We start from the raw sequence: 12,758 nt of genomic DNA, 5'->3' as shown, positions 1-12,758 counted from the left end.
GCTCCCTCCACTATGGAAATCTGCGTATCATGGGTAACCTAGAGTTATAGTTTTCTGAGGCAATGAGAGGTTAAGTGATTTGCCAAGGATCACGACCAGGGCAAGGGCAATAATTCTTCTCGGGTCTTTCCGACTCCAAGGGCAGCTTCATAATCTCAGACCTTAACAACCCCGTCTATAAATTAGGGAGGCTACTAATCCCACCTGTGTTTCCACAGCCTTTGGATAGATTTTATCCTAGCCAAAGCTTCACTTGGTCTGACCTTTTTTTTTCTCTTGAATGCTAGCTGAGGGTACTCTACATCCAGGGAGGACCAATTCATGGACATTCTGAGAAGCCAGTGCTTTAATATGCACCAAGGGAAGTTCAAGAGCTGGTCAGGCAATGCTAATCCACAAAATGGGAGATAATGGGCCCACATCCCGATATTTGCTGCTGGCTAGTTTGCCCCCAGGTGAACAACTAAAACTGCCCATCTCTGAAGTGTGCTGCTGCCAACCTCCCATGACTACATATTTCAGACCATGTGCCTGCTGATTTCAGTGATGAGGCAGATTCATCTAGTCCAAGCATGTCCAAGGAGGAAATAATGTTGTGTAGTGAATGCTATGAAGTTTGGAGTCATGACTTATTCAGAAGCTGCAAGCAGCACAGAGGCATGGAGTTTGCATAAGCTTAACGTGCAGGCCACTGAAAAATAATATTCTATATATGATGCCAATTCCAAGGTGCGAGAGAGCCAGAAACATACAAGAATCTAGCTTTTGGCATATTTACAGGGACCAAAGAATGACTACATATATGAGGGGAGACAAGGTTTAGAGCAAAGGGTTTGAGATGCAGACTCTGGAGACTCAGATTCCAGTAAATGAGCTAAGATTTATTTAGTTTCTTTCAGTTTCCTCATCTTGAAAGCAAAAGGATTAACCCAGATGGTTTCCCTTCTTTTCCAAGTCTGGAATTAATTACATCTATAATGTGACAGATATGGAAAGAATCCTGGGATCTCAGAGGGAAATGGTCAGTTTACCTAAAAGCCAATCCTCTGAGTCACTAGCATTTGATCATTTAAACACAAACTGTTGGTATAAGCCACTCTCCTGGCCCTGTCCAACAAGAAGCATCTACAGCTGGGAAGTACCAAACTCACGTTGGTGGCTTTGTTCTATTCACTTCCTCTGGGAAGTGCCTAGCTACTGGTGCCTCCAGTTTTTTTCATCTAACTCTCTGCAGTCTGGCTTCTAACTTCATTTGCTAAAATGACTGAACTGAATTGCTGTCTCCAAAATTGCCAATGATCTCTTAATTGACAGATCTAATGACCTTTTCTCAAACCTCATTTTCCTTGCCCTCTGTAGTCTTTGATACTATCAGCTTCTTCTCTTTGACATAAATAGATAAATCCAAATTAATTAATACCCTTTCTGCCCCTGCAGAAAGAAGAACTGAGGGATATAAGGTTGTTCACTCTCTGAGAACCATAGATGGCTTTGAGGTAAACTGGCCATTTCTCTCCTTCTCAGCTTCCACAACATTGCTCTCTCCTGGTTCTCTTCCTACATATTACCTTCCTACCTCTATTGGACTATTCCTTCTCAGTCTCCTTTGCTGGATATCCATCCATGTCCTGGCCTGCTTGTGGTGGGGTTGCCCAAGGCTGGATCCTTTCAAAAGCACTGTGGTATAGTGGATAGAGAGTTGTCCTTAGGCCACAAAGACCTGGGTTCAGGGTCATCCTCAGACATACTCTGGTTATGAGATCCTGGGGTAAGTCTCTTATCCTGTCAGCACACTAGACAACTCTCTAAGAAGAGATAAGATATCAGCATGTATTGGTAAAGGGAATTCTGCTTACCAGGGAGTTTGCTGTACCAAGAAAATCACAGGTCCAGTGACCTATGAGCCTCCTACAGTGATCACATCTCTATAAGTCTTAACCTTTTCCAAATTAACATCCCCAGCCCCTTCAGTTGATCACCATAAAGCATGATCTCAAGGCCTTTCATTATCCTGTTAACCTATATCTGGACAGTGGCAAACTTATCAATATCCTTCCTAAAATGTGGTGCTCAGAACTGAATATAATATTTTAACAGCCTGACTGGAGCAGAGTATGCAGGGAACAATCATCTCCTTAGTGCTGAACACTATCCATCTCTTAATACAGCCTAAAATTGCCTGTCAGGGATCTAGACTCAACATTAGAAGTAAATTACCATACATACATACATACATACATTATATATATGTATATATATATGTCGCATATTGCCCTGTATTACAGACAGTATCTTTCCCCAAATATCTCAAAGTATTTTGCACATCTTTTCCTAAAGGCTGTTACATTTATTTTAGAGAGGAGAGAAACTGAAGCTCGTGATCATCGAGAATACCATAGGTTAAAACTTAGTGGCAGAAATAGCAAGGGAGTCCAAGTCTTTTATTTATCAATTCAGGCTATTTTGGGGGTCTATTTAAATCCTTCTACCCACTGTCAGCTATTATTTCTAAATTGCCTGTGTCATTTCAATTAAATACTCTAATACATTGCAAGATATCACATAACTTTCTGAAAGTCCTTAATTTACAAATAATTTAGGCTTTTGGAGGACAAAAAGAACAATAATAATAATATATTAATATTGCACTTTAAGTATTTTCCTTAATACAATCCTATATAAATATATTAATCCTCATTTTATAGGTAAAGATACAGAGTGATTCATCCTACCCTAGGGTATTTCTTTCACAGACCAGGGAAACAAGGCCCAGGATCTGGGGACATTTCCTTTCTCCTGTAATTACGGCACAAGCTTTAGTTCTGATTATCAAACAGATGCCTCCTCCTATGTATACTTTGCAATCCAATGAGTGCAAAACATTGCTCAGTCCTCCCTCAAAATCTCTTTGCCAGGACTAAATGACAATGTGAATTCAAAAGGAGGTTTTTTTGTAGTCTCTTGTCTGGGAATCTAGAATATTTATTTAACAAACAAAAGAGTATTGGAGCAGGAACTCAACCAAAATTCATTTCTCGATTTTGAAAGGGAAGCCAGCCAATAACCTCAGCATGAAGTTGGAGGATTGATGCCGAGATCCATTTGGAATTCAGATTCTTACAAGAGAAATTAGATATAACTGTGGAAATGGTGCGCGCTCAGCAGTGTCAAGTATTAGTGAGTGAAGAAAAATGGTTGGTCCTTAAGTAACAAGGCTTGGTCAGGAACACACTTTTGCAGGTACTTGAGGGAGATAAGAGTTTAGGGACTTGACCACTAGGAGAATATAACATTGACCCTATCCATTGTTTTCTAAAATGTACTATTACCATAGGTGAGCCTATAGGGTTGCTGGTCTTGTTTCTGAATTACCTGGTCTCCCCTAGTGATTGAAGACTCCAGGCATACCGCTCATGAAACCCAATTTTTGGTGAGGTTTGGCGACTCACGCTAGAGCTCTCTAGAGTTGTAGGGGAATATAGCAGTGGTAGCTTTAAGACATCTTGGGGTACCTTGGCTCCCAAGAACACCTAAATGCAGGGCAGAGACTAGGGGGTTAGTGCAGTGAGAAAGATAGAGTATCTGTAGGATGAGTGAGGAGGGGTCAGACATGAGATTAAGAGAATGCACACTCAGAATTCTCTCTGATGGGAAACTCATCCTCTCTATGACCATGTTAAAAGTCTTCACCTCAAATTAGTAAAATAAACTTCCAGATAACTCAATTTTTTTTTTGAGACTGGGTTTTCCTATCTTCCGCAGACTAGAAGCAGCAGCCACCTCATGGAAATGATCAATAAATAATCTGCAAGCATTTATTCAGTAGTTATTATGTGCCAGGCTCTCTACTAGTATCATGTTATTACAGTTTGAAAGTCTTCTCCTCCCCTTAACAGGCATATGCGATGAGCCTGGGTCACGAGGATCGTGATGCCCTCTGGCCCTGAAGAAGTGTACATATACTCTGAGGTTAGCATTTTGCTTTAGGGCTCGCTCATGGGAAGAGTGTTCATGTGATGTAGCCAGATGAGACTCTGGGTAGCCGTTAAGGACCGCCCCCCTTTGAAAAAGATAAAAAGATGTTGGTGCTTCTCTCTCTGATAACTATGTATGTATTGCTTTTGGTCAGACAGTTGGAAGCCCTGTCTGTTGGTCTTTGCTATTTATATTTGTTCTGTTTATATAATTTCTGCTTGTAATTTCTGTCTGTATTTTCTCTGAAGTTCAGGGTGCTGACTTTTCCCCTAAGCTAAGTGAATTTATATATATACACACACACACACACACACACACATATATATATATATATATATATATATATGTATATATACATATATATGGATGTTTGATTAAAGTAATATTGTTGATCCCTTTAAAATTGCCTTCCTTTAGAACAGCAGATCAAAGAACCTGTGCTAGCAGCCCTGCTGTGTGCTGGTGTTATTGGTCTTACACTCCCACAGCAGCTCCAAGTACCATTGTTCTTACAACTAGGTACTGAGGATACAAATATGAAAGAATCCCTACTCTCTCCAGAAGCTTATCGTCTCATGAATGCAACGTGAATCACAAATTCATAGATTATCAGAATTAGAGGAACCTTAGAGCTATCTAGTCCAGCTCACACTAGACATGAATACCCTCTGCAATAACTCTAATGGGTAGTCATTCAATCTTACTTAAAGACCTCCACTAATAGAGATCCCATCATCCTCAGGGGCAGTCCATTTCACATTTGGAGCATTCTTAAATCAAGCTGAAATCTGTTTCTGTTCAGCTCCCGTCAACTAGGTCTAGCCTTGCCATCTGCTACCAACCCAAGAATGCCTCATTCCTGTTCCATATATCTTCCAGATGATTGAAGATGCCTATCATGACATCTCTTATGTCTTCCTTTCTCTGATTTCCACAACCCCAGTTGTTTCGATTGCTATTCATATGGCATGAAATCTAGTTCTTGTACCATCCTGATTGTTTTACACTAAACATACACTACATTTTGTCAACATCCTTGCTAAAATGTGATGCCCAGGACTGAAAGTGCTATTATGCACATGGTTTGACTGGGCTTTTTTGTCTTTTCAGTCATGTCTGAGTCTTCATGACCCCATTTGGGGTTTTCTTGGCAAACATACTGCAGTGGTTTGTTATTTCCTTCTCTAGCTCACTTTAGAGATGAGGAAACTGAGGCAAACAGAGGTAAATGACTGGCTTCACATAGCTAGTAAATGTCTGAGGCCAGGTTTGAATTCAGGAACAGGAGTCTTCCTGGTTCTGAGCCCAGTGCTCTATATCCACTGTGCAACCTAGTTGCTCCTTGACTGGGCAAGGGTTCATAAGGGTTCCTTGTTCTAGACACCGTAGCTCTATTAATGCATCCCGAGACCACCTGCGCTTCTTTGACTGCCATGTCTCCCTACTGACTCACGAGTTCTTGTGGTCCACTAAAAAACTTAGATCTTCGTATAAGTTGTGCCTCCTTGTACTGTGCACCTGCTTTTTAGAAGATAAGGGTAGGATTTACATTTGTCCTTATTAAATTCCTCATCAGTGTAATAGACTAACCCCACTGTTTTAGCCTGTTAAAATATTTGGAAGAAGACTTATTTGGGATAGGTTAGACACAGAATTAAGAGTTAAACAGTGGGATCAGGGTGTACTAGACTAGACAGCTAGGTGTTACAGTGGATAAAGTGCTCGTTCTGGAGTCAAGAAGGCTCATTTTTGTGAGTTCAGATCTATCCTTAGACATTTACTAGCTGTGTGACCTGAAGCAAGTCACTTAACCCTTTTTACCTCAGTTTTCTTATCTGTAAAATGAGCTGGAGAAGGAAATGGCAAACCACTGCAGTACCTTTGCCAAGAAAATCCCAAATGATGTCATGAAGAGTCATACACGGCAACAACAACATACTAGATGACCTTTTCGATTTCTTTCAGTCCTTTGGTTTTTAGGTCATTCTTTTTTCAGAACCACTTAAGTCACCTGCAGTAACCAATTAGTCCTGATGAACTCCACAAGGTACTGCTGTAAGTGTAAGCATAGGTAGGAAGAACGGAATGTATCATTGCTATTCCTGAGATGAAAACTGTTTTGGAGGTTGAATGTGAAATCATTGTTCCCTGAAGTATGCCCAACATGACAGAAGAAGATTATAATCTAGCACTCTTTCTGCCTCATTTCTTCATTTCTTCACTCTGGGCTCAGACAGAAATATTTGGGGTCCTTCCCACGTCTCCCACTAATACAGATTCCCTGAAAAGGACTAAAAAGGAAAGGTGCTCAGGGTAATTTAACCATGAGACATGAATAAAGTAGCTATTTCCCATTACCCGTATGAGTACTCCAGTCTCTTTGCCCTTGGGAGTCCACCTGTAGCCAGCGCAAAGGTGAGCCAAGCCAGGTCTTAGAGCCAAGGTTTGTAAGGTTCCTGGCCATTGTACTACAGAGCTGACTGAGCTGCCAGGAGTGAGAGCAAAGGAGCCCTGTGATATCGTTGTGGCAGAGTGCAGTTCTTAGTACAGCTCTAAGAAATCTGATGAATGGATAAATGAAGCATTTATTAAGCACTTAATATGTGCAAAATGGGGCAGTTAGGTGGCACAGTGCATAGAGTGCTGGGCCTTAAGTCTGGAAGACTCATCTTCCTGAGTTCAAATGTGGGTTCAGACACTTACTAGTTGTGTGGCCCTGGGCAAGTCACTTAACTTTGTTTGCCTCAGTTTCCTCATCTGTGACATGAGCTGGATAGGGAAATGGCAAACCACTCTAGTATCCTTGCGAAGAAAACCCCAAATGGGGTGATGAAGAGTTGGAAATGACTAAATTATAAATGTGCAAGTACTGTGCTAAGTGCTGGGGTTACATAGAGAAGATGAAGACAGTCCCTGCTCCACAGGAATTCACATTATATTCTACTAGGAAAGGAAACACATATAGAAGATTGCAGTTGCAAGTCACATGGAAAGGTCTTATGATCTTTAAGGTGCAGAAGCCAAACAGAAGTTGATGCTTCTTTGATTTCATTTCCACTGGTAAGATCATACCAGTTTACCCTGTTGTACCGTTTGACAGCACCAAGAACTTTTATATCTGGGTCTTCAACAGAAGAGGCCGGAGCACCTGCAGGAGCAGATGCTAGGCTCTGCCTCTATGGAGTTTGCTTCCCAGGACAATGATTGCAGAAACCAGGCTGAAAGCATTGTGATTCTAAAGACTCTTCCATTCAGGGTTCTGGGCTGTCAAAGGAGAGATTGTGGTAGGACTTTGCAGGCACATGTTGCCCCCTGTTTCTCCCTCGGGGTACCTTGTTGCTTCACCCAGGCTGCCTTGTCTGCCCTATGAGTGAGGATTGGTGAGGATTGTCGGACCCGTCTCCACAGGAGCCACTTTCCTGTTTGATGGTTTTGAGCGCTCAGCTGGATCACTTGCTATGACTTTGCCTGTGTTTGTGTTTATGTTCCTCTCTGCTGTGTATTTCCTGGAGGATGTTTTTGTGCATGTATAATGTAAGTTGCTGAAGGCTTTAAGGCATTGCATATACCAGAGTCTTGGTCACTGTGTTGCAGGGTCAATGATAGTTGTGTCCTTGACATCTCAGAAGCACAGAATCTCAAGAATTGGAGGGTACCTCAGTGTTGATCTGATCCAACTTATACTGAAAGAAGAATCTTCCCTATAGTATCTCTACTTGAAGATGCCCAAGTAGAGGGGAGACTATTCCAAGATAATCTATTCCACTTTTGGATGGGGGTTGGGAGATGACAAACATTTATTAAGCATCTACTATGTGACAGTCACTGTGCTAAGTGCTTTATGAATGTTTTTTATTTGTTCTTTACAACAACCCTGTGAGGTAGGGTCTATTAGTATCCCCATTTGACAGATAAAGAAACTGAGGGAGACAGTTTAAACGATTTACCTGGGATCACACAGTTAATGATGACTTCAGTCCCAGCAGGCTATCCAATGTATCACCTAGCTGCCTCGAAAAGTTGGGAAGCTTTCCGTTATACTAAGCCTAAATCTGCCTCTGTAATTTCCATCCACTGCTCCTAATTTTACCCTCTGAATAGAATATAATTACTCCTTCATATAGCCACTCCAAATATTTGAAGACTGTTATCGTGTCAACTCCTCTCCCAAGTTTTCTCTTCTCTAGGTTAACCATCATGATGATCCTGTGTAATGAAGAATCACTAATTTTTTCACCATCCTGGATACACTCTTGTCCATGACCTTCCTGAAATATGATGTCCCTGAAGTGATCTGACCAGGGTGGAGTATAGTGAAACAGTTACTTTACTCATTCTATGCTTCTCCAAGAGTAACTTAAAACTGAGTTAGCTTTTTTTGCTTACTTGCATACTACACTGGCTAATTTCGAGCTTGCACTTCACAAAAACTTTTTAAACCCTTCAACTCTTTTCCTTGAGGCACCCTGATCAGAGGTTTCCAGACCATTGCGGTCAGAAGTTGCTGGATCTTTACAGAGCATTTATGAAGGAGAAATAGGAAATGCATGCCTTGTCTTGGTTCCCCCAAATTAGATAATATTTATAAAGCATTTAGCATAGTGACGGGCACATAGTAGATGCTTAATAAATGCTTTTTCCCTCTCCCTGTCTCTTCCCCTATCCTATTGACCTGCTTTACTTCCCCCAACTCTGACTCAGCTGCTTAGATTTTCTGCCCACTCTGATTTATTTCGGTCACTTGCCAAGTGTTCCTGTGCTTAGTTTCATGGCTGACAACACCACATCATCCTAGGGTAAACTCTCTCCTTTGGTTTTCTCAGATGAAAGATAAGGAGAATAATATTGACCTGTCTAGAGATGTCTGTGAGTATGACTAGAATATATACATATTTAATAATGCAAAATACCCCAGCCATGATTTTTAAAAAATCAATATTGGATATAGAATTCAGTACATTCTTTTATACCCACATATGATCATAGTGGCCCATGCAGAAGTCACCTAGGAGCACATTTGGAAACCCTTCACAAATCAAGTGGGTTAGCATTTGAGAACATTTCAAAGCCATCAGAAAATAGAGATGACAAATTTTTAATGGTATAAACCCTATTAGCATCCACTTCTGCATAATGTTCATCATAGTGATTAGATTTGTTAATTTCCTAGAGCAATCATAATTTTCCTTAATCTCCTATAGTGTTTTCTATGAAATACATCTTGAGCCTAGTTAAGCCTGGAAGCCCGATGAGTTGTAAAAATAAGGTCGGTGGGTCTAGATGGGTAACTTGGGACAAAGAAAACTTCCTGGTTTTAGACAGGACAGTAACTTTTCTGCTGCCACTGGATTTGGAGTAAAGGCACGAATGTACTTATTCTTGTCTGATTTTTCACTTGTTTAGGAGTATACTTGACATTCTAAAATGATAGATAAAACTACAGACAAGCATTTCCTTCAGACTTCTCATCACCTCAGCTTTTCACTGAAAGGGTTTTTTTTTGTCCAAAGGGAGAATGGTGCTTGATATATTCTGGTAGCTCATTCCATGGTCCCCAAATTGTTCATTTCATCTCCCATGTCATTCTTCATTTTGCAGAAATGAAATATTTGAGAAATGCTCAGAAGTAGGGCAGTTGGACAAGGGAGGCTGGAACAGGGATTTAGAATATGAGATCAGAAACCTGTCTCTTGGATGTTAATTTTGGGATTTTAGCTCTGCTACTGAGTTACTGTGCTACCGATCCAGTAACTTATCCTGCAGACTTAGCTCTCCATGGAATTCTTTAATAGTCCGGGACGCAAAGGTGTCATGTTAGTTACCCAATAGAGGCCAAATAAAGAAGAACTGGTATCTTCCTTTTGCTTATTTGTTGATTCCATAGTGGTTACTTAAGAAGGAACACTGAAAGCTCTCAGAGCTGTTGGTTTCAATTGTCGGAAGTACCCCAGAACTGAGGTCACCTAAAGCCAGAGGTGGGCATGTGAAAACACTGCATTAATCAACTAGCATTTGTTAAACATTTACTATGTGCCAGGCATTGTGTTAGGTGTTGTATCCTATAATGCGTATGGTCTCGTATTGTTCTTGAGGTAGTTACAGAGCAGGGGATCCTACCCTAGGGGTCGTGAACTCTTTAAAGACCTCCCACAACATTTTGATAACCATTTCAATACAAGTTTTTTTTTTCCTTTCTCATCCTATGTATTTTATTTTATGAACTTAAAAACATTATGCTGAGAAGGGCTCCATAGGCTTCATGGAGTTAGATTAGTTCAAATCCAGGCTTCTGGGACAAAGCATGGCAGGAGAAATAACTGTTAAAGAGGACAAAAGAATAAGGCAAGTGTGGCTCCAGTTTCAGAAACCTCATTACACCCCATCACGGATCTGCCTTTAGTAAGTGTTCTAAATTACTTTGGCAACATTTGTCATCTATTTCTATTCAATAAGCCTTTATTAAGCTCTTACTATGCAGCAGGCACTATGCTAATCTCTGAAGATACAAAGAAAGACAAAAAACAGCCCTTGCCTTCAAGTAGTTTACATTCTAAAGTTCTAGGCAATGAGGCACAGTGGATAGAGAATTGGTCTCTGAGTCAGGAAGTACTGGGTTCAAGGACCAACTCTGACACAGACTGGTACATGACTCTGGGCAAATTATTTCATCTTTCACTGCTTCCGCAGCAACTTTCTAGAACTATAAATTATACAGAAGGTACTGGTCTGTAATGGAAGGTGGAATTTCTTCACTGGGAGCTCCATATACCAGTGATATGATAAGGCCAATCCCATCCCACGTGTAAGGAAATACATGACAACTAACTCCATGGAAAAGCAAGTATTAGGGCATATGTCGTTAGAACTTCGGTTGGGGAACAAGATTAGTGCCCGCTTTATACGTGAAACCTATTGAGTCAGACTTGAATCTGATGTGGTTGCTATGCTTAAAAGGGGCATTATTTGATCCATAGTATATCTAAATCTGTGTAATAATATAATAATAATGCCTCTGCCCTAACAGAATTTTATAGTAGGGACAATACCTTAAGGTAGAAGACATCACAACCATCAACGTTTGGCCTGTTTCATAATTTATTGCTTGGCCCTGTATCTACTGTATGTGAATATGAAGGGTATAGAGATAATCCATTGGCTGTTTTTTTTTTTAATTTTAAACTTCCTCTTTGAACCCAGGATCTCTTTTACCTTTGAGTAAAGCTGTCAGGATCGCTAAATCAATGTCCTGGTGTCCTTCTGATCCCATTCGAAATACAGTAATCTGCAATTTAAAACAAGGTGGCCATTAGCAATCTATTTTACCCACAGTCAAAAAAACCAAATCGATGCAACCACATCTGAATTCAGACAACCTTGATATCTATAAAGCTATTTTCTTACCATAGAGCAATAGCACACAGCAAGTGTGCTCGATGGCACAAACATGACTGGATTGCTTTAGCAATTCGTTAAATGAAAGTGCAACTGTAGAAGCTGGAGAAAGACTGCCTGGTGGCTCAGGACCACATTTAAAAGGGATGGAATCCAATGTTTCCCTTGTTAAAATGGAATGATTACTTTGGATTTAGTTAAACGAGAGAAAGACCAAAGTCCAAGGAAGATGCCCTTTTATAAAGATTCATTTTTCAAATCACTGATTTCGGGATCTACAATTATGAACAAATTGAACCATACAGTATTAATAGACATATAAGTATTAGAATTGCTGCTTAGTATGTTCTCTACTACAGGGCCCCACATTGTGTGTATGTATGTGTAAGTATGTGTGTGTGTGGCATATGCCAAAGGGCACTGAGACAGCTAGTAGTCCAGTGGATAGAGTGTTGGTCTGGAGTCAGGAAGACCTGAGTTCAAATCCAACCTCAGATACTTACTAGCTGTGGGAATCTGGCCAAGTCACTCAATCTTTGTCTGCCTTTCTTTAATCTTTATCTGGGACAATAACAGTGATTGTTATGAGAATCAAATGAGTCAATATTTGTAAAAAAGTGCTTAGCCCAGAGCCTGGCACATGGTAGGTATTATGTAAATGTACTTATTTTCTTTCCCTTGAAACTGTGAGAGAACAATAAATACATAGAATAAATTTAGAGCTGGAAAGAACCTTAGAGAATGCCTAATTCAATTCCCTCTATACAACTGAGGAAACTGAAGCCTTGAAAGATAAAGTGATTTTCCCAAGATCATTTAGGTAGCACGTCCAGGATTCAAACCCAGGGACATTCCAGATCCTACAACACAGTACCACCACCAACCCAAATGCAGAAGATACGAGTTTGTCTTATTTAATAGGTAGATAGAGAGCTGGACTTGAATCAGGAAGACACTAGCTATGTGACTTTGGGCAAGTCATTGAACGCCCTTAGCCTTCAGTTCCTCATCTATAAAATGAGGCCAACAGGAGTACCCACCTCATAGGATTGTTTTGAGGATCAAATGACATAAATAATTTTATTGTTGTTTAGTTGTTTTTCAGTTGTGTCCGATTCTTCATGGCCCCATTTGGGGTTTTCTTGGCAAGATGCTGGAGTGGTTTGCTGTTTCCTTCTCCAGGTCATTTTACAGATGAGGAAACTGAGGCAGACAGGGTTAAGTGACTTGCTCAGGCCAGATTTGAACTCAAGAAGATGAGTCTTCCTGATTCCAGACCCGGCACTTTATCCACTGCACCACCTAGTTGCCCAATATAAGTCAAGCCCTAGGTATCATTACTTTTATTTTTAACTCAGTGATTGGGTTCAAGAAACTTAACTCTTCTGAGT

General features: G+C 40.5%; 1 protein-coding gene across 1 annotated transcript in view; it reads right to left on the bottom strand.

Moving 5' to 3' along the window:
* The window catches only part of TRPM3 (transient receptor potential cation channel subfamily M member 3), a 725,609-nt gene that overhangs the window by 152,051 nt on the left and 560,800 nt on the right, over positions 1 to 12,758 (bottom strand). The window contains 1 exon segment of the mRNA XM_036738414.1: positions 11,185 to 11,257. Coding sequence (XP_036594309.1) covers positions 11,185 to 11,257 — 73 coding nt within the window.

The sequence above is a fragment of the Trichosurus vulpecula genome, chromosome 9, assembly GCF_011100635.1.
Source record: "Trichosurus vulpecula isolate mTriVul1 chromosome 9, mTriVul1.pri, whole genome shotgun sequence".
NCBI lineage: Eukaryota > Metazoa > Chordata > Mammalia > Diprotodontia > Phalangeridae > Trichosurus > Trichosurus vulpecula.
The sequence above is the reverse complement of the archived record's forward strand: the minus strand, read 5'-3'. Positions and strand labels throughout refer to the sequence as shown.